The sequence below is a fragment of the Pteropus vampyrus genome, unplaced genomic scaffold (assembly GCF_000151845.1).
Source record: "Pteropus vampyrus isolate Shadow unplaced genomic scaffold, Pvam_2.0 Scaffold101, whole genome shotgun sequence".
NCBI lineage: Eukaryota > Metazoa > Chordata > Mammalia > Chiroptera > Pteropodidae > Pteropus > Pteropus vampyrus.
Genome location: NW_011888882.1, coordinates 4,723,017 through 4,746,552, shown reverse-complemented (window position 1 = coordinate 4,746,552; position 23,536 = coordinate 4,723,017). Strand labels below are relative to the sequence as shown.

General features: G+C 32.5%; 1 protein-coding gene across 4 annotated transcripts in view; it reads right to left on the bottom strand.

Annotated features, from left to right (window-relative positions):
* The window catches only part of REV3L (REV3 like, DNA directed polymerase zeta catalytic subunit), a 137,838-nt gene that overhangs the window by 73,787 nt on the left and 40,515 nt on the right, over positions 1-23,536 (bottom strand). For 2 of the 4 annotated variants that reach the window (XM_011364808.1, XM_011364806.1), the window contains 8 exons: positions 18,738-18,927; positions 13,489-13,563; positions 6,356-6,516; positions 4,254-4,350; positions 2,467-2,561; positions 1,794-1,898; positions 874-958; positions 639-787 (listed from right to left, as the gene is read on the bottom strand). In XM_011364808.1, the coding sequence (XP_011363110.1) occupies positions 639-787; positions 874-958; positions 1,794-1,898; positions 2,467-2,561; positions 4,254-4,350; positions 6,356-6,516; positions 13,489-13,563; positions 18,738-18,832 (862 nt within the window). In that variant the 5' untranslated portion in view covers positions 18,833-18,927. Of the gene's footprint in view, positions 1-638; positions 791-873; positions 959-1,793; positions 1,899-2,466; positions 2,562-4,253; positions 4,351-6,355; positions 6,517-13,488; positions 13,564-18,737; positions 18,928-23,536 lie in introns of all 4 variants that reach the window. The other 2 variants (XM_011364807.2, XM_011364805.2) reach the window with 1 other exon arrangement.

Genomic DNA, 23,536 nt, shown 5'->3' with positions numbered 1-23,536 from the left:
CACTATACTAAGTGAAAGACACAAAAGATCACATATTGTATGATTTCATTTATATTATATATCCAAAAAAAGGCAAATCTTGAAGTAGATTAGTGGTTAACTGGGGCTGGAGGTGGCAACAGGTTTGACTGCAAATGGACATAAGGAATCTTTTGAGGTGAGAGAAATGTTTTAAAATTGTATTATGGAGATATTTGCAAAACTCTGTAAATTTAGTATAAATCACTAAATGATACACTTAAAATGAGTGAATTTCATCTTATATAAATGATAATTAAGTTGTTAAAGAATATAATACTGAATGAAAAAAGCAAGTTATTTAATCTATGCCAAGTAGGACACCATTCACAGAAAATTTAAAACCTAAAATCATAGTATGTTACAGATATACATACATAAAAAAATTAAAATCACTTATGGTAGCAGTTTGTACCAACTTCAGAGTAGTGCTTATCTTTAGAGATAAAGAAAAGGTAAAGGACTGGGAGAGAGGTTTTTGCTATATCAATGATGTTTATTTCTTAGGAAAAAAAAAACTTAGCAAATTCAACCAAATCTAATTATCTCAATGCTAGATATACAGATATCTGTTAGGGATGTTAGGGTATTATCTGTATACCTAAAAAAGAAAACCTCACCTTTGCTCAACTCTGTGTCTTTGTGGACTTCTACCATATTAGCCGGTGTACACTGAAGAATTTCAGGAGACAGAACCTCAGAGTGCAATGTTAACTCAGCAGAGAACTCCTGTGATCCATCGCTGTAGTCCACAGATCCTGATAATGTTCTGCTTAATTAAAACACATCCTTTATAACAAACTAGATGACAAAGTAATAAAATAGTTATGAGATCTATAATAAATAACCACTTACACAGAGAAGTCATTCTGTTTGAGAATTTCCTGAAGTTTCTTCTGAAATTTTTTTTCACTCTCTGTTGCTGGCACAAACTTGCGATCTTTGAATTTTAAAAGTGCATAAAAAAGATTTAGATAGCAAATGAATGAAATATTTTCTTTTCTCCTAGAGTAGCTTTAAAAATAGTAGCAATTTCCTAACCTTCTCTTGACACATATAACACCACCTAAAAGTAATTCTATTATAAAATCAAATAAAAGAGAAACGGTTGTTACTAAAGCTATAAAATTAAGCACTTAAAGTCAGTTCAAGATTAAATTCTATAATTTAAATATAACACAGGAAAAATTGTTCTCTACTTATACATGTATCATACATTCTGAACCTATAAAATTTTCCCTAATAAAATATAATATTTCTACTTTAAAAAGCATTCGAAATATATCAAAGCCTTGTTAGTGTTCAAGGCACTATAACAAAATTTTAAACTTATACTGGACTTCAACATAGGCTTACTACTGTATTTCAAATACATTTGCCTTTTGAATTATGTCTTTTACCTTTAATATATTCATTGTGTCTGTGGTATTTATTTAAGCTCCCTCAAATTCTTTTTGAATGTAGCAGGGTTTAAAAATAAATAAAATGAATGTTTTCTTAAGAGATGTATAAGATGATCGAAGTGAGAGTTTATATGACATACCCAGAAAATAATTTGGAAAAATAATGGGTTGTTACATTTTCAAAGCTTAATGAGTTAAATACTGTGTTTCTAAGTTGGGATTCATGATGTTCTGTGCATTTTATACCTTATTTGGAAATACATAAGGTCAGAACATACTAGAGGATGAAAAAGGAACAAAAAACTTGGGGCTTAAACTTTTCCAATAAAATATCTTGTTTAAAAAGTAATTAGAATACTATTTGGTTTATACCTTGTGATTCAGGTTGGCTAATTTGAGAAGTTTCATTTCTATTTCTTCGCCGTTGCTTTTCATCTTCCCATATAGCCTGTAGACCAGGGTTTCCACCAATTTGAACTGTAATTACAACAATACTTCACTACAAGCTCACAGTGAAAAGTGCTTGCTTAAAAAAAGAAATCCAAACTTTTAAAAAATAAATACTGTCTCTTAAGAAAAACAATTACCTACTTTGTGTAATAAAGCGGACAAACTATCCCAACCTACATTTCTTATGTTACTCCTTTTTTAGTTTTCTTCCCAGTGGTTCCCAAAAACCCACCAAGTGAAAAAGATTCAAACATTTGATGATAGCCAATAGACCTAAGAGTCCGCTCCCTGGTATACAACCTGAAAATTAAAAAATTAAAAGTCAGAGTATATTAAATTTTTTTATACTGGCTAATTTATTTAGTGTTACACATACTTTAGGTTCATGACTATGCAAACATATGAATGAAAATATAAATGAAAAAAATTGTGACTATCTGATCAGAGGTACAGAAGCAACCTTGATAACATTTTGCATCTTCCTTCTATAACATCTTACTTCTCGAATAATGTTTTCTTACCTACTTGTTCCACCCTATTTAAGTCATTAATTTTTAAAAATAAAAATATATATTAAGAATAATTGTGTATGTACCTTCAATGTCCAACCGATTTAAGATATCAGCAGCTACAGCATCTACTTCTAATTCACAAATACTCTGTGGTTCAACACCTTCCAGTATTAAAGAGCTGTATTAAAAACATATAAAAAAACCCCTTAATTATTTAAGAGCAAATTTTCTGAAGATTTTTCTTACTTATACAATTTTTCATGTTTAGGTGGTAAGCAGAAAAGCCACTGATATATTAATTCACAATTATTCATGACATAATTGATTCTGTGTATATGCATATAAAGAAATGAAAAATGGGAAGAGAAAAATACAAAATACCTATTACATTGACAACTCTATTGAGATCTTTTTGCGGTACATTCTACATATTTTAGTTCATTATATTTTATATATAAGGAATGTACAATGTTTTAGCATGTGCATCATATCCAGGACAGAATGGGATAACAGAGAGACAGACAACTGACAGATGCATCAAAAACCATGCATATATGAAAACATTTGACCAGAGGTATCTTTCTCAGCAATCATTGATTAAATAAGGAGAGAATAAACAAAAAGAGATGAAGGGAAGTGAGCATACTGAAAGGTGAACAAATGATACTATTTTCCCTGCCCCCAACTACTGATGAAATGGAGAATGCTTTAAAATTCTCCGTAACTACAAAATTGAGAAACTATGTGTGTTCAACAGTGGGATCATAGCTAGGAAAAGTGGTGACACCACAAGAGCATTAATTCTTATGAGAACCGCAAAGGGAATAATTCTTATTCCCGTTAGTCCTCTTTGACTCAAAAGTGTTTTTGTTTTTCATCAGAGCCACAAAAATAGAAAGATTAGGACATCATATAACTGTCTCTGCTTGACAGAATGAACATACATCATCTAGGGTGAATCTCAGTTTACTCATTCCAAAATTTAGATATCCTACAAATATGGACATCAGATGAAAAGGAGAGAACCATGATTTTACTGGAAAGTAGGTGATGGCAGATTTCCTTAACATTTTTATGTGAAACAGTTTTAAATGTTTTAAGAGAAACATATTAGCAAAACTTCATTTTCCATTGTCTATCTCTAAGGAAATTTTGATGGAACATTAGAAATTAATTTGTTAAACCACAGAATTTTTACAATTTAAATAAATACACATGTATATATATAGGCATACATGTACACACAAACACACACATATATCTTTTGACCACTGATTGATAGAGAACAAACATATTAGCAACCTATCACAATATACCTTTTCTACTTTAGAAAAAATGATTCTTAACAGAGTTTGTCTCCTTTATTCATACAATTTAACAAAAATCAGTTTTGCCATGAAATGAATCAGATAAAATAGTTTATAATCAACAGTTTTCTCATAAAGTTTCACAATTTTTGGAAGAATTATATTGTAAATTTCAAGGCTGAATTTTCCAGGAGTAGCGAATTTGTAACAAAGGAGGGAAACAATAACATCGAAAAATATGGTCTCATAGTAAAAATTCACGACTACTTCTTGCCCTTATTATAAAACTACTTCAAACATTCAGAACAGGCGTTCTTAGGAAAAGGAAATAGTTTTCAGAACTAAAAATCTGTTTCTAGTAGATAGAAAAAGCATGAATAAAAAATTTGAGTCAGTAAATACATGCAGGCCATTCATTTTGTCATGAAAGGTAGATAAAAGATACAAAGGTAGACAATTGTGCCTTTCTTAACATTCCTGTTCACACAATTATGGTAACCATTAATTTCTAAATACAGTAGGATATATGTAAGTCAGTTTTCTTCTGTTTTACATTAACTAACCTTGGTATTTCATTTTCTTCCCACCGAAATAAGGTACCGGTAAGAGAATTTCCTGGTAGCTGATCCTTACAAGAGCCAGTTGCACGCAATGGATCACCTAGAAATAGAAAGATAAAAGGGAATAAGTTCTAATTTTAACTTGCCTATAATTACCTTTTAAGTAAAACAATATACAACCTATATGACTAGTTCCTAAAATTGTGTCCTAAAAATTCATACACACATAGGAATGTATATGTTCTGCTGAGAGTATTGGTTCCAAATCTAAGAGGGAAAAAAAATATTTGCAATACATACTTATGAGAGAAACGGCTACAAAACTTTGATACTGGAATAACAGTATGACATTTTTTTTTTTAAGGCTGAGAACACTTGGTATTCCTAGGTGGTCTCCCATCTAAGTACTAACCAGGCCCGACCCTGCTTAGCTTCCGAGATCAGACAAGATCAATAGCATGACATTTTAAATGTGCTACTGTGATAGGTATGCTTAAAATCTCATTTTATTTGGATGAATTAAGAATTTTTGTTAGACTTTAATCCAAATTCCTGTATGAGCTTCAATTAAAATTCTAGTGGAAATCAGATGCCATACTTTAATACTAATCTCTGAACAAAAAGAAAATACACAATGCATTCCAGGAGAAATGGCAGAAACATTGAGTGGAAACTTGGGGCAAATGCAAATACGAATTTACCAGCACTTGAAGAGGGGACTATACATGTTTGCTTAGTTGTCCGAGTTTCAGAAACTGAGTCCTAGGGTAATGCTTTGGAAGTAGTCTCTACATTTTAGCAACTTTTCTGTGACCTCTTATGAGAATTTCAATTTTCAGATAAGAGAAAGCTTAATTAAGTGGCACAGAAAGAATCCTAACATTAAGATATTAAATTTGCAATCCTCTTCAGCTAAATTTAATGCTTTAATTTTATTTGGTTAGCTTAATCACAAAATGGGTATAATCAGACTGCGATCAGGCATTACCATCTTTGCTATTTCAACAAAACACATGCCAAAACGTGTAACTGATACTTACCTATACATTATGTATTGTTTTAGAATATTTCTCTAAAGAACATGGAAACTCTAATTGAAATATGTAAATAAAATTTCTATTCAACTGTGGATGTCAAAAAAGTGTAATATAATATGCCTCTATGATACTCAAAATGTTTACTCTATATAATTATTTCTATATTCTTCACCTTAATGACTATAGTAATTTCCATTTCATTTGAAAATCAGTTATATAACTGAAACCGAGACAAATTATATATGCATATATATTAAAATTCCTAAATCTTTTTCACTTTTGAATTTATGCCACTTTCAAAAGTAAAACTACATTACATACTACATTAACTTGTCTTATAAAATGTTACTTTATGTACGTTATATAATTTACCATAAAGTTTACTGTCAGTTTAACTATAATGTGTCTTAGATAACATGACAAAATAAAATACAAAAAATTATTCATCTATCTTTTCCATGATTTTAGCGTAACCTTTCATCTTATACAAAACAAAAACAAAGCAGAAACTCGAGGGCTATTTAGTATAATGAATTAAAATATAAATTATTTCATCATACTTGCAATTTCCCTGCTTTTTATTTCTCAACTCATTTCATGTATTTGTCTTCAAATTGTAAAAATTTTCTGTATTTTGAAAAAAATCCCTTCTAATTATCATTCAAATACTTACCTACATTTATAACTAAAATAAATAGCTTATATATACTTGCTAATTTAAACTTTTCTCATGCTTTTCACCTATTAGAAACAAACTTTTGCTGGGTTTCTTAGAAGTGTTGATTTGATTGTGATGATGGCTGCACAACTCTGGCAATATACTAAAAATCACTGAATTTTCCATTTTAAATGAGTGAATTATGTGGTATGTGAATTATATCTCAATAAAGCTGTTACACAAAAAAATTTCTTTTGAAATGCTTTTCCTAATAAACTCTAATACCATTTTGTATATTTTATTCTTTATCCATTTGGCACTTATTTTCTAAATACATATTATTTTATATACCATTAATTACCTAACCCTTGTTTCAAAGCTTTAATTTGAATTTGAGAAATTAACCTTACTTTTCCTTTTTGCTTTTCGGAACTTGACAGCAGCCAGATTTATTAAATTCATTCCATACAGATTATAGTCAATGAAGAGCTGTAGGAGGTAGGGAATATGCGCTTCATGAGGCTGGTAAAATTTATTCATTATGGCTCCACTTTGCAAAAGTTCACATATCCTAAAGTAGGGAGAAAAAAAGTTATATTATAAAATCATGTTCCTAGAATGTTAAGTGAAACAATGATTATACAAATATAGACAACACATTATATTTGCATACCAATATTTTACTTTGAATTTACTGGAAATTTGTATTTTGTTAAAAATTAAAAGTTTAAATCAAGTTTTAAAGTAAGCCACATGCTCTGAAAAAAAAATGTCAAAAAACTTCTTAGATGAAGAGTATTTTGACTTCTAAAAGCAATTAAATACAAACTATGTTGAAAAAGCCGAAATGTTAAAAAAGGTTTTTAAAATACGAGGTTTTTCTTTTAAAAATTCGGAAAATTTTTTGGATTATATAAACATTCTAAAAAAGGAAATATGATCCACCCACAGAGATGTAACCATTTTAATATTTTTCATCTCTGAGTTGTTTTTCCTTCATGATGGGGAAAACAAACAACTGGCAATTATAAACTGTATAAGTACTATGCAGGGGAAGTGTATGAAATATCTAGGGGACACTAATCAGAGGTGCAGAGGTAGTTTCTGCAAAGCTTTCTTGAGAAGTCTCAAAGCAGGGGACTAAACAATGAACTGGAGATACTTTTTCTTTGAAGAGAGGGAAGAGTATTTTATGCAAATAAAATTACACATGCAAAGAGTCACAAGAAAATGTGGCTTATTCGGGAACTGAAATCACTGAGTGAGGCCTACTGACAGAACTGGTAAGAGGGAGGGCTAGAGAGGTGATGAGAAGTCAGATCATGCTGAGCCTATTAAGACATCTGAGGAGGTAGTGGAATTTCCGTGAGAAATGACCACAAGGAAACTAGATTAGCTAGAGAATGCACAAGACTAGAGAGAGATTGGGAATGAGAACATTACTATGGAAAAATTAAGATGGCAGCTTTAACAAGGATCATGGAAATATGTTGATTCAGAAGACATACAAAAATGGTCAGGCCTTGACGGCTAACTAGATGTGGAGGAAAAGGGAGAAGAGGAGTTGAGGATAACCCCTAGATTTTTTGCTTAAGCAGCTAGCTGGTGGTGCTGCATTTATTGAAATAGCAAGGATTGCAAAAAAAAAAAAAAAAACAGGTTTGTTTGGGATTTTTTTTGGAGGAGGAATAAAGATAAACTGAGTTTTAGACATACTAGGTTTAGGTATAATGAGATATTCAGGTAGATGTCTAGGAAAATATTAAAAATGAATGAAAATGAAGATGAAGATAAGAATAACTTTATTAACACAGCAAAGGCAGGTAACATGTTTTTAAGCACTATGTACTGCATACTGTGTTACGAGCTTTAAATGTTTAATCTCAAGTAATCCTCACTACAAACCTAAGGTACTATCACTCACTCTCAATTTATAAATAGAGAAACTGAGTCTTAGATTAAAAAGATGCCTAAAATCATACAAGCAGAAGAGCTAAAGTTCAAATCAAATTTTGTCTGACTTGTGAGTCCTTAACTATAGTGCTATTCTATTTATCTAGGAGATGGTTTGATATATTGATCAGGAGCTCTGGAGGAAACTTAGGCTAATGGTATACATTTGGAAGTCAAATACATAAAGATTAACAAAAACAAAACCAAACCAGGGGAGTAGATAAGGCTGCAGAGTGATGAGAAAGTAGAGAGAGAAAATATAAAAGCCTTAGACGGAACCACAAGGAACAACCACAGATGTCCAAAGAGGAACCAAAAAAATAGCAAAATATAAAGGATCAGATAGGTATGAGGAAAACCACAAGTTTACATATTTAAAAACCCAACATTTGAGATTATTTATGGCACTGTAAGCAATGACCTGAGGTCAAAAGGACAAAATGGTGTTCAATTGATTTAGCAATTTTAGTGAATGCAATTTTGGTGGAATGGTTCGGAGTATAAGCCATATTGGAGTACATTAAAGAGTAAATTGGAGGTAAGAAATTGGATTCACAAAGTAGAGTTAAACCCTTCAGAGAGAATAGCTATGAATATGAATGTATGTGTCATAAGTATGAATATGTATAAAATTAAGTCTTACCAATATTTAAAAGGTGTAGGAAAGGGAAATAGGGATAACTAGTAGATGGAAGAAAAGGTCAAAGATGGTGGATATTGAATTTGGAGGTGAAGGAGGGAATCTCTCACTGTAACAGGTAGCAAAAAGGAGAAAATGGATGTGAATAGAGTTTAAGGATATTTGATAGGAAATTAAGAGAGCTCTAGCCTGGTGATTCTCAAACTTCTTGGTTCCAGAACCCCTTTCTACTCTCAAAAATCATTGAGAACACCAAAGAGCTTTTGTTCATATGGTTTTTATCCATTAATATTTACCTTATTGAAAGTTAAAACAGAAATTTTAAAGAAACTTATTTGCTAATTTAAAAATAATAATAAACCTATTATGTTAACATAAATCACATTACTTTATTTAAAAAAAAACTGTATTTTCCAAAACAAAAATAATTTAATGAGAAAAGAAATTGTTTTACATATTTGCAAATTTGTCTGTTTTAATAGAAGACAGCTGGATTTTCACATATGTTTCTGCTCAATATATTGTGATATTTTGTTTTGGTTGAAGCATATGAAGAAAATCCAGCTTCACAAAGATATGTAGTTGGAAAAAAGAATAGTAACTGAATAACTTCTCATATAAATGTTGATTTTCTCTGACACTACATAAAAATTGAGTGTAGTAGTTTCTTAAAGGTTAGCAATAATGTGAAATTTGAAAACATATTAATAATGTTTTTGTACTGTTACATTAAAAACTATTATCTAATATTTTAAGTATTTTTACCCATACATGATTTTCTAACATCACTCACTAATCATATGAAAAATACAGATCCACGAAGATAGAACTTGTAAATGTTGATATATTTCATTAAACAATATATTAAAAAAATCATTTGTTAATATCATCATCTAACTCATCAGAAAAATCTTTTAAGTATGGGAAAGCTGTTAAAGTTCACAGTACCAATAAAATCTTCCCAATTCTAATGTTTGCTTGAAAGCTCAAATTTTATTGTCGGCAACAAATACTATATGAGTTTTCTTCTTCAAAGACAGGTTTACTTTGTTCATTTTTGAGAATATGTCTGTCACACAGGCAAATCACCATAACTTGTTTTGTCTATCAGTTGTTCTTTAAAGTAAAAATGGTGTTCCATTAACAAAAACACTAGGTGGTTCAGCTTGCACCTAAAAATCATAAAAATGTTTGTTTCTTTGAGACAGTCATAGCACTGCAGCACATGCTTGCTTTCATTTTGTTAGATAAAATATTGAGATGCATACCCAAAGGTCAAGATTTAATAAAATTAACAATTTTTACCATATCCTCATACGTAAAAAAAAAAGCTGGCTTTTATTTTTCATCTGTGAGTGTTTAGTAGTAGAAACTACAACGACCATCCTCCCTTAACCAGTTTCACTTTCTGAAGTTTCAGTTACCTGAGGTTAATCTTGGTCTAAAAATATTAAGTGGAAAATTCTAGAAATAAAAATTTCTTAAGTTTTAAATTGCATGCCACTCTTAGTAGCATGATGCAATCTCTCATCGTCCTGCTCCGTCCCAACCAGTATATATATATCACTTCTTTGTCCAGTGTATCCATGCTTGTACATGCTACCTGCCTGTTAGTCACTTAGTAGCTGTCTCAGTTATCAGATCAACTACCACGGTATCGCAGTGCTTGTGTTCAAGTAATCCTTATTTTACTTAATAATGGCCCCAAAGTGCAAGAGTCGTGATGCTGGCAATTTGGCTATGCCAAAGAGAAGCTATAAAGTGTATATGTATATGTATGTATGTATAGCACAAAAAAAATGTAATATATATATATAGTTCGGGACTATCTGCAGTTTCAGGCATCCACTGGGGTCTAGGAATGTGCCCCCATGGATAAGGTGTGACTACTGTAGTTTGATGCCATTACCCTGATTTGGGCCCCAGTGCCAGTGTTTTACCCACCACCAGTGAACACAGTGAAAAAGACAAATCACATCTTAGAATTATCATGAAAATAATTTCGACAATGCAGATCCCATGAAAGGGTCTCAGAAATCCCCAGTCTGCACTTTGACAATCACTATTCTAGACTGATGAGTTCTATTTTCTATAATGAAGTGGGAGGCAAAGCTTCAGGAGGGATTTAACATTTGAGTAAAGAGGGTAGAGAATATAAGGAGAGAATTAGAGAAAAATACAAGTAAGACAGGTCAAGGAAGGGCCTAGGCAAAGCTGAAGAGCATGAATTTAACAAAGGCACCAATCCGTTGTGATTTTTTGGTATCCTGCAGTAATGAGAAACCAGAATTTAGCACAAAGAAAGTAAATAAATGGATTAATCCAAAATTGATGGTTTTATCCTGCAGGAAAAGGAGTTGAGAAGGTAAAGAATAGATGCTAAGATGGAAAGGACAGAAATTAGTTGCAGGAGGAGGCTACAGAACGGGGTAGTAGTAGTGGTGCCAAGGAACCTGAAGCCTGAAAATAGAGTTTTAGTAACTCAGAGACAGAGTTAAAAGAATAGAAAAAACAAAAAATCTTACTGGGACCATGAAAAGGTTCTAATACTGAATTACAGTGGTAGGTGCACAACTTAGTAAATTTCCTAAAAATCATTAAATTGTGTATACATAAAAATGTGTGAATTTTGTGGCATGTAAATTTTATCTCAAAAATGTGTTTAGAAACCAAGATGTTTACATTTAAAATTTCAGAGGTAGAACTGGACTTGGGGTGGTAAACACACAATAGAATATACAGATGTCAAATTATAATGTACACCTGAAAATTATATAATTGTATTAACCAATGTTACCTCAATAAACTTAATTTAAAAAAAATAAAAATAAAATTCCAAGATTAAAAAATAATAACAAAAAAATAAAATTTCAGCAGTAACACAAGCTCTAGGGTGTGGTTAAGAGAGCAGGTAGCTTAAGAAGAATGGAAATAAAGATCACAGGAGATGAACGAGTAGGAGAATTAAGAGGCCAGTTCCCAAATGATATGTATAGTGTTCAATCATTCATTCCGCCAATAGTTACTATTAAGTGCCAGATACTATACTATTCTAAAAACTGGGGATTCAGCAGCAAATAGCAGAAAAAATCTTTGCCCCTCGTGACTTACATTCTAGTAGGATACCAATTTTATATGGACATTTAAAAGAGAATATGTGCATATATGTACATATATACATATGAAAAATAAAAAGGCCTACACCAAACTCTTAAAAGTGATTGCCTCTAGGGAAGAGAGTTAAGAGTGAGTGTAAAGTCCAAAATATGCACTTTAACATTTTACATCTATATTACAGCCCATATTTACATAGTACTTATAATGTGCCAGGCACTGTTCTGAGTGATGTATAGATATTAACTAACATATCTGATCATCAGAACAATGTGTACCAACATCAACACTATTTACAGATGAGAAAGCTAAGGCACAGAAAGATTCAATAACTTGCCTAAAGTCATCCAGCTAGTAAGTAGCAGAACCATAATGTGAATGCAGGCAATCTGGTTTGAGAGTCTGGGCTCTTAACTACTACATTATGTATTAGGCAGATACTATAACAAATGATTCATGTATAAAAGTATTATAAAAAATAATAACAACAAAATATTTTTTTTTTCACAGGACCCTGTTCTTTTCCTTCATAGTATGTATTACAATTTTTGGCTAGACATTCAGGTTACTAGTTTACTGTTTGTCTAGGGCAGAAACCATGTAAACTTTGTTCACCAATGTTTACCCAGCAAATTCCATAGTGCATCAAATAATGTAAGCGTTTTATAAGTATTTATTAAAAATGGATAAATTAATGAATCTCTCAATAAATCAGACAATTTCAGATAGACACTGTGATAAAAGTTATATAATTTAAAGCAAATTTATTAGAAATAGTTTTTAATAAATATTTGATTGCTATAGTCACAAGAAAAACATTATATTTACACTTCAAATAGAACTACAGTTTACAGGTTACTTGTAAAAGACTTATGCAATTTCATGGTTTGCACTTAGCACATTTAGAGATGAAAAAGAAAGAAAAAAACGACTGAGGTTTACTCTTACCACTTGCACACAAAAGAAGGTAAGAATCCACAGGAGTTGGTATAAGAAACATCACTGTCTTTAAGTATCTATTCTAGAAAATTGTTTTGGTACCCTATGTAAAAACAAACTGTTTGGGGTAAGGTTGGGGGCAGGTTATAGGGAAAATTAGTTTTCAGTGGTTACTTAGAGAAATGAATATCCACTGAGATTCCGTGAAGTTCTCAATGGCCTAATTTACAGTAAACCTCATCTCCTTAGTGGCTGTGCCTCTCTTGGTGCCTAAATTCACTCTGGGGAAGTATCTAATTTATATCTTACTAAAAGATTACCATTTGGAACCTAGTGCCTATTGGCAGAGAGGATCTTTTGAAAAAAACAACACTCAGCACTTCTTCAAGGCTACTTTTACCCTCAGTTGTCATGACACACAGAGTGAACACACTTGTTTTGAACCCTAGAGGATGAGTGAAGTCTTCTCCATATGTCCCCTTCCTGCCTGCAATAACTTGGGCTCCAGGATGATTGAGGGAAGAAGCTATAGGAAGAGAGACTTAATGAGAGAAGGGGAAAAAAGAAAAATAAATAATTTTTCTAGGTATTGAACATCTGATCTAGCCAATGGGGCACTAAGATCATACATGACAGCCATGATCATGTCTCCTTATCTACTTCCACAAACTCTAAATCTAAGATAGAAAGGAAGCAATTTGGGGCTATAAACCAAGGTACCTTCACACTTAAAATATCCTTCTAAGCCATGGGTCTCTTTCTTTATGCATATATGTACATATTATGGTGTCTTTCTTTAATAATGCTATAAACAAGGCTTTCTTCTAGATTTCTCTTTTTATTATTAAAATACTTAAGTGATAGTTATTCATATTTTTATTTCATTTATCCTTGTACCTTTTCACCATTGCAGGATTGTAAAGATAGATCTTCATAAAGTGTCTTTCCTTCTCATGATAACCATAAAAAGGCCTGAAATAAAAGAAAAAATATATTGAATTATTTTCATCATTCAAATATGTAACAATATAATTTATTGTCTTAATTTGATTCAGCTGGGCTAATTCAATCTTACACTCCAAAAATCAAACAATAACTCCTTTCTAATTGAACCTACCACAAGTTAACATATAAAATATTGAAATCTGGTAATTTCTTTTAAAAAGTTTAAAAATATCACTTAAAAAACACAAGAGACAAAAAGAAGCAGCATACTATTCACACATTAATTTCAATCATCATGAGTATTAAAAAGTGGCTTTTTTCTTTAACTCTGACCATGTATGAAAAAAACAAAGACCTTTCAAATACCTTCTCCCATTTCCCATTTTTTCGGTCAAAAACTAAAGTTCTTCATCAAAAAAGTCCTTTAGTTAATAGCATTTATATCACTTTCCTTAATCATCTGTTTATTATTAATTTTGCCAGTTCATTAGGCAGAGACAATTTATTATATATACGTATACATACATGTATGTTTATGTGTGTGTATATTGCACATCCAAATCAAATGAATCCTATGAAAACTATGTAGACATGAACTTAAGAGACTGAAAAAAACATGGACTTACTTAAGAACCCTAATTATGTTGAGGCTGGGTTTTTCTTGGGGCATCAGCTGGAGTGGGGAAAGGGAGAAACAAAAATCTACATGATAGAGAGAGAAACAAGTTCTCAATTCGAGATGAAATAAGTTGGGCTATCATGTCATATCATTTCAGGAGGATCCGAAACTATACCAGTACATCTGATATTTAGACCACCATTTTCAAAGATGATGTAATTAGAAAGAATATGTGAACAGGTATGAATTTGGAGATGAAATAAAAAGTTTTATATTTGCTTAGAATTTCTCTATAAATAAGGGGATGATTAAATCTTTAGGTGGATAAAACCTTTCATTTTTAAAATATTGTCCTCCCATGACTGACACTAGATTGAACTTACTAGGGCACCATCTCTCTCTGTCATGTCTGACAGTGTAGCAGACATCAAATACAGAGTAATTTGAGAGTGGCATCATTATTTTGGGTATATTTAAACAATTTTTTTAGCTGTTTTGAGCTGTTAGATTAGAACCATCTGTATGACTACTAAAAAGCAATTTCTCTTTCAAAAAAATCCAACTATTTACCAAGGTCTAAAAGGCTCTTTATGTCATCCTTGTCACTCACTCCAATCTCATACCACTCTTCCTTTTTCCCTCCAGCCATTCTAACATTTCAGCCCCTCTAACTTGATCTACTCTGAAGTAACTTGCTATTTCCTCTGCCTGGAAAGCTCTGTCCTGAACCTTTGCATGACCTGCTTGCAATCTCTTTTGTGTGTGTGTGCGTGCGCGTGTATAAAAACATATATTTATTATGATGACATTAACAAAATTCAGTAAGTTTCAGGTCTCTTCGGGTCTCTGCTTAAACAGACCTCCTAAGAAAAGCCTTCTCAGACCATCACTCCCTATTCCTTACTCATCACTCTTATTTACATTTTTTTTTAAAATAACATTTACCACTTCCTATTCACACCATTTTTGTTGCCGTGAAAGAAAGACACATTACATGAATTATCTCACTGGCAAATTCAACTCTTAATTCCTCCTGCTATGGTATTTTTCCTATAAATAAATGTAGCTCTCTATCTGGAGACATGAGTTATCTTTAGCCAGATAAATGGGGGAAAAAGAATTAAATCTTCATTGCTGTGGTCCATGTTATCTTTGCTTTGTTTGGTTTTGTTAATAATCTTTAGGTTTTTACATAAATTCAAAAACTGAATATGTTGACTATCAAAACTCTAAAAATTCTTTGTAAACCTAGGATTCTGTTTTCTTAGCTACTGCCACAAAATATAGCTTGAACTCTATAAATTCAGCTTTCTGCTTCTTGTGGCCAAGAAAGTGTCTGTAGTTGATTTTGCCAAAAATCTCAAAGACACTTTGGAGCAAAAGAAAGTAGAATAGAGCAGAGTTTGAGGGCAGATGTTTTTATGCTTAAAAAATGATTAGAACTTACTCAGATAATTAGAGTAAGTTAACATAACAATGAGAAGGAAAATGAGCACAAACAGGAAAAAATCTCAGTTAATTAACTTAGATTAACTTAAAATCTCTTCATAGGATATTTTCTAGAATCCTATAATGGCAGCTAAGTATCAAAACTGAAGCCTATCCTACTTCATGGACATCATAAGAAGGCAGAGTTCTTTGGAAAAGACAATAATACTGGGAAAAATATAAGTTAACAGGAAAAGAGGAAGACCAAATATGAGATGGACTGACTCCATAAAAGAAACCATAGGCTTGAGTCTATAGGAGCTGAGCAGGGGTATTGAGGACAGGACATTGTGGACATCACTCATTCACAGGGTCTCCAGGAGTCCAAGCCAACTCAATAGCTCCTAACACACAAGTGGCAAGGAATCCCAGAAATTAGCCTAAGGTCATGACATGGTCTTATCTCTTAAGCCAGCCTCAGGATAATGCATAGTCTAGGAAGACTGGAATCAAACTGTGTACAAAGTATAATTTGATAGCTAGATACAACCTTGTCTATCTTAAAGACGTAGGGAATATTGAAGGAATAAAGAAATCACAGAAGCTAGAATGTATGGTAAGGGGAAAGGGGATCTAGGTAAGAAAAAACCCCCAAAAATACTGGAATAAGAGAAAAAGGAGAATAACAGCCATAAATTAGATTGAACAGCTCATCTTTGCCCCAGGTATCCAGATTCATAACTCAAAAACATGGCAATGTCTTTAACAATTACCCATCAAAAATATAGAAAGACTAGTGACTAATCATTTCACTAGGCTGTCTAGAGATTCAACTTTGAAATGAGAATATGTATAGGAAAGTTTTTAAAAACATTAAACATAAAAAAGTTAGAATATAAAGCTGATGATTCTTTTAACATAATGGTTGCTGTTATAGGAAGGGTATGAACTTTACTTCATTCATTGATTTAACCAAATAGTTATTGAGCCCTATCTACTAAGTTCCCAACACTGTATAAGATGCTAGACATATAATGACGAACTAGACAAGCATGGTCCTTTTTCTAATGACGCTTACCTGCTGGTGGAAGAAACACATAACAACTAAGTAAATAAACAAAATATTAAAATAATTATTAAACTATATTAAGTACTCTTAAAGGAAACAAAGAATGGGCTGAAATACAGAATAATAACAACAACCTATTTTAAGTATGAAAGTCAGAGAAAACACCTCTGGTGATGTGAAAGATTTGAAGGACTGGAGAAGGATAGAGCACTCAAGGAAAAGACATTCTATTACAAAGTTGGGAAAGAGCTTAGCACATCAGAGAAACTGAAAGACCAGTATTTCTGCATGGAACATAGTGACAAAGTTACAGAAGTAGCAGGGGTCAGATCACATAGGCTGTGGTTAGAATTTTTTTCTAGGAACAATATGAAGTCACTCAAGGCTATTAAAAGATTTTAAAAGGATCCATTTTACATTATAAGAGTACTTTTGCAACTCTGGAGTGAGACAAGGATAGAAGAAGGGAACTGAATTAAAAGGATACCATGTAGTCCAGAGGAAAACCTAGATTAAGGTGGAAAAACGTATATAGATTTAAGATTTCCGCTGGATTTCATACAGACATATCGATTCAATATGCTCAAGTATGAGCTCCAAATCTTTCCTGCCAGCCTGTTCTACCTGCACTTTCCATTCTTTTAGCAGCACAGACTCAAACTTTTGTAGTCATCCTTAACTTCTCTCATAACCCTCATCCAATGAGACAGCAAATCTTGTTGACTCAACCCTCAAAATACACCCAGAAGCTGACCACTTCTCACTATGTTACCCTAGTGCAAGCCACTGTATTTTCTCACCCAGAAAAATGAAACAGTTCTAATGCTTTCCCTATGACCTATTCTTAACACTGTTGCTAAAGTAATTCTTTTAAACTAGATCATGGCTGTTTAAAATCGTGCAATAGCTTACAGTGAAAGCCAAAGTCCATAAGAACAGCCTACAGCAGTGGTTCTCAAACTTTAGCATGCAACAGAATCATCAGAAAGGTTTTAATAACACATACTGCTGAGCCCTTCCACCAAAGTTCTGGGACCCAAGAATTTACTCTAAGTTCCTAGGTGTATAAGTCCAAGTCCTCTAAGAAGGAGATGCCAAAATATGCAAGAAATTTATGAGTCCTCAAGTATGTTCCAGGAATAGGCCTGCCTTAGTATCCGTGCCATGCTTAGTCATAGGCTGGGAGTAGTCTACGGAAAGCAGCTTTAGCTGCTATGGGATAGACGAATTTTAGCGTAGTAGCTAGGGCTGTTGTTCAATCATGCTCCTGTTTTTGGAGATCTGAGAAGTACATTCTCATGGCTATTAAAGCAGGTAAAGCTGATGTTGGTGATCCTGGAAACCAAAGTACAGAAATCATACTTTGAGAACCACTGGCCAAAATGATCTCCATCCTCTCATATCTCTCTAACCTCATTTTATCTTACTTGCCTTTACTCCCTCCATTCCAGCCACTTGTCACTATACTGTTTCTACTCCCTCACCTTTAAGTCTGCTCAAATGTCAAATTGCTTGTCAATGAGACCTTCCCTGATTATCCTATAAAATAGTGCTACCAATCTATTTCTCCACATCACACTACTTACTGATCCTTCTCATACTGCTGTACATCTTTTGTTCTATAGCACTAATTATCATGCAATGAATAAATAAATTTCATTCTACAGCCATAACACCCTGAATGCGCCCGATCTCGTCATAAATTTATTTCATGTTGTATCTACTTGTTATTTTCCATTTCCCGTTATTAGAATATAACTTCCATGAGGGCAAGGATCTTTGTTTTTTTCACCAATATATCCCAAATGCCTAGAACACTGCCTGGCACACAAAAGGTGCTCAATAAATATTTGTTGAATGAATTACATGAATTTCTACAGTCATGAAAGCAAAGAAATGGGAAAGGTTAAAACAAAAAGCACCATTAACCATCTATCTTTCACTGCAATAAAAATTAACTTTAAAAAGTTCTATCAGACAAGACGCAAAAGAAAAATGAAGAGTATATTTGACCCTAATGTTTTCTTTTAATTAGAACGGCAATGGAAATACAAATAGAAATTTAAAAAGATGATATATACTTACATTCCTGATACTAATGACACTTTGAACACGTGCTGAGCAGTGGAAGATGGACTGCCTAAAGCCACATTCAGTGCTCTGTCGATACTGAATGCCATCTGAGAAAGATAGCTTTCTGGATGCTGTCCATAACCATCATATGGCACATAGAGGTAAGGAAAGATGCCATGTAGATGAAGACATGTCTTCTGACCTAAAATGTAATACATTACAAAGTTTAGTCTTGAGATGCATTTAAAAATTTTAACATTACAAAGCTCAGAATGCAAGTCATTTAAATGTTCTAACGGCTAAACAGCTTATCTAAGGTAAGGGTTGAAGAAAATTAACCCATAGTTATTAAAGCCACTTGTATTAACTAAATTTCATAACATTTAGGAGCATTTTATAAACATATGCATTATAGTATGGTTTAAAAACTTTTGGAGAAAATCTGTTTGAATATTTCACCCTTACAATCTATAACTTTTATGAACTTCACTGAACTGCCCTATAATTTCACTTAGCACAGTGTTAGGAAGCTTACAAAAATTCACTGAAAGTTTACTAAATAAATCAGTGAATGTCTGTCCTGGCATAAAAGTTTTCAAACAAGAGAGTTCCCTAAAACAGAGACAGCTCTGGGTGAAAGGAGAAAGTAAAAGCAGTTTCAGTGTGTGCAATTTTGCTATTGGGGTGGGAAGGGTAAAAATGAAATTTTGTTATTAGAAAAAAAAACACCAACACAAATCAAAAGAAAATCTCTACAGATCAATTGTCTGTAATGGACTTCTGGATATCTAAATTGCACATTTGGTGGAGTGGGACACGGAGGCACAAGAGGGGAAAAAACCAGCATGCACACTTCCCAGGAAACCATTATATCAGGCAAGGTGCAGATGGGGTAAATGGTGCTGACTTGCCAACACACAATCCAGCACAGCCATGATAAAGAAACTTCTATGAGCAAGAACCCACAAAAGAAGTGCCACAGAAACAGTAATGTATCCATGACAAGGTTAAGTAACAACACCATTACTCTCATGAATCTGGCAGGACAGTCCTGTCCTCTGAGCATTGTCCCTAGTTCCCCTTGGGTCTATGCCATTTGTCTATTTCAAACACAGAGGAGAGCAGCAGTGATGGAAGAACACATCTATTTTTCTCATCCTGTCACTCACTATTACTGTACTCTCCTGCCAACACAATCCTCAGGCTTCTTCTCCACCCCTTATCCTACTCTATTTCACTTGGCTTTTTCTTTTGGTAGGAAAGGAACTATTTGCTTGGTTACTATTTCCCATTTATAATTTAGAATGATTTATATAAAATGTATTGAAAATAGTTCTATGCTCCTGTGGTAACTTGTGTTTACACTTTTTATAATGACTAAAATCACCCTGTCTTACTCTGAAGGTACCGTTATAACAGAGTTAACAAATTTGCCAAGAGTTTTTCATAAATAAGCAAAATTGGAAAGACCTGTAACACAATAGAATAAAATTTGCACCCTCATAAGTGCAATATTCTGATGTGAACTATCAACTTTCACACTTGAAGAATTAGCAATTGTGTTGCTATCAGACCAATTTCAGTTTCTATTTTTAGCAGCAGTTATGCTACTTAATATCAAAGGAATGAAAAAACACTTTCGGTTAAAAGAAAATTCTTGGCTATTTAGTTTCATTTCTAAATACATGGTACTATTTCCTAAACACAGTTTAATTCTTCAAATAGAAAAAATTCAAATCATAGTGGTGAGCGAGTCTTAAGAAAATATAATTAGTTTACTAATGATCTACTTGAATACTTTTAAACATCTCAGGAAAAAAGGTTATAACCATTTCCCTTCTGTACATAAACCACAATTTGGTTAAAAGCAACTGGCATGCTAAACCATGGGGTAAGGGAGTTGGGGAGACAGAGAAGTATTTCCTTTTAGGTTGATAAATCTAATATCAGTAATTACAGAATTATTAGTATAGCAACATTTATAAGAAGTATTATAAGTTCCTAAAATATTAATTTTACAGTCCATATATATTAATAATGGAAATTTGGGTAAATTTTCATAAGACTCAATCATAAAATTTGAGTTTTACTAATAGTTTATAGAGAGGATGTTTACAAAGTTCATAAAAGTTTTTAAATATCCATTTTTCACATCTCCTCTGAAGTAGGGGCCAGAAAAATTATCCACTTATAAGCTTTGGAACTGCAATAATTTATGGTATATGACTTAGGAAAAAATCGGAAATGATTTAAACTAAGTGCCTTACATACATATATTTCTAAAACTTAGAATAACCTCGCAAGTATTACAGAGTTTAACTTTCCCAAAGCTAACTATTAAGTAATGAATCAGGATTTGAAAACTGTTAACAAAATCTAAAACTAATGCTTTCTATTTAACCATACTGGTTCAATTTTTAAAAGTTAATAATGGATTCCTTAATCTTTAATTCTTATTTTGTACTGTAAATACCTGTTTATCTGACTTTCCTATTTGATTGCAAATTCTTTGGGAGCTGGTGCTGTGTTGAAATCATCATAATAATTCCAAGGACCCAGCACACATAGTATGTGTTAAATAAATATTTATTAAATGAATGAACGAACCCTCAGCAAAACAGAGTAATTACTTAAGGGCAAAGAATGGCGTGAAAGCCTTTGAACAGCTACAAAAAAAATCTGAAAACAGAGGGATGCAGCTGTGTAATCCCATGGAGATAAAACAGTCTACCTCAACTATCCATCAGTTAGAATTCGGTTCAGCTCTGAGAAAATGCCTTAAAATCAGTGGCTTAGTATTAAATTAGTGGCTTCTCTTGCATAAAATAAGTCCAGAGGTGGGTAATTAGTATTAGGGACTCAGGTTTAGTGGCCTATTTAAGACGAACTTGTGACTTGAGTCCAGAGGCTTTTCCTCAATACTCCAAGGAGTTCAACATTCAGGGTTTTTAAAGAATGTTTTTATAAAATTAGCGAAAGCTATGCCATTTTGAAACATTTCTAGATGACTTATGATTGTTAAAGGATTTAGAATATTAACTATTTCTAGGTGACATGTAGATCCAAAGAAAGAAAACATCATTACTTTCTGAATATCCCCCCTTATTGTCATGTCAAACTGAATTAAGGCAACAAGTCCAGTAGGAATAAAATTGTCTTTGGGAGACTAAACGTATATATATAGGTTCCAAAAAGTTTTTAGAGTTTGAATTTTCCAATTTAACTGATGTTGCCTAATTCAGAAACTGCAACAAAAATTGTTTCAGGAAAGCTCCATGGAAACTTGTCACAGCCTAACTGCTGGTTTTTAAAGATACCATGACAAAACTTTGTGGAGTTGGCTACTTTCCAACTGTGTTTAAGTAGGGCTTCTATAACTAGGGCAGGTGCCTCTGTAACAGCCAGTATTTGGGTACTACCAATCTAATCTTTCATAGAACTTAGAATTACATTAAACATTAAGTCCTCTGTATTCCAACATTTCTTATGTCATTTTCCTACATTTTCTCTATATTTTAAGTGCCTGGATTTGGTCTCTTAATTAAAATATGCACTTAAAATATTATTAGTTTCTTTGTAGCAAAATTAACCTGTATTTTTGCAGATCCATTTTCAATAAACAGATAGACTAACTAACACATACCATTACTTTAATTCTGGGGTCTGCAAATATTTTTCTGTAAAGTGGCAGGTAGCAAATATTTTAGTCTTTATGGGCCACACTGTCTCTGATACAACTAAACTGCTGTTGTAGCCTGAAAGCAACCAAAGCAGTACTTAAGTGAAATGGGCATGACTGTGTTCTAAAAAAAATTTCATTTACAAAAACAGACAATGGGAGGGATTTGGTCCACAGCAGTTTGCCAATTCTAGCTCTAATTGATTAGATTTATCTTCCAGACTTTAAGAATTTAATGTCTTCTTCTTTTTTCTTTTTTAAAACAAGCTGATTGGTACCTGCAATCAAAATCATATGGCCTAAGAGTATGTTAGGAGACTGAATAAGACATGCTTATTTTATAATTTGCGAACCCCTCCCCCAAATCTCAAACTCAATCTATACAAGATTTTAAATAAAACTCTACAGAGTTATTAAACAAAAAACTTGGAATACAATCAGGAAATTTTGTATTTATGGAATTTTTCATATTTTCTTCTTTCTAGAATATCTTAAGTTTTATATTACTTTGAACCAAACAAAACTCCTCATAGCCACAAATAGAAAGCAAATATTATATCACCTATTTTAAAAAAAAGAAAGCCTTAAAGATGTACTCTTAGCCCTAGAAATTACACTTTCAGAATTTATTCTAAACAAAAAATTAAGAATATACATGAAGACTGAGATATTAAGATACCAAGATAGTATTACTAAGTGGTGAAAAAATTGAAGACAATATAAATTTCCAAAAATAGAGGATTAGCTACAGTATCAGTACCATAGAATAGATTTATGGCTCTCACACCAAATCCTACTTGCTGCCTGTTTTTGTAAATAAAGTTTTATTAGAATGCACCATGCCCATTTGGAATGGTCTTGTGGATGCTTCTGCTACAGGCAGAGTTGAATAGATGAAACTGAGACCTTATAGCCTTGAAAGCCTAAAATGTATAGTATGTGGCTCTTTACAGAAAAAGTTTGCCAATCTAAGCAATAGGTGGTATTGAGGTATTTTCCTAGCATGAAGGGGTGTTTATGATATATTTATTTCAGGTGACATTCATGTTTATTTCAGTTATAAAACTATAATACATTAAACCAGATAACGGGTGATTTCTTTCTTTTCTGCATATAAAATTTCCTAAATATT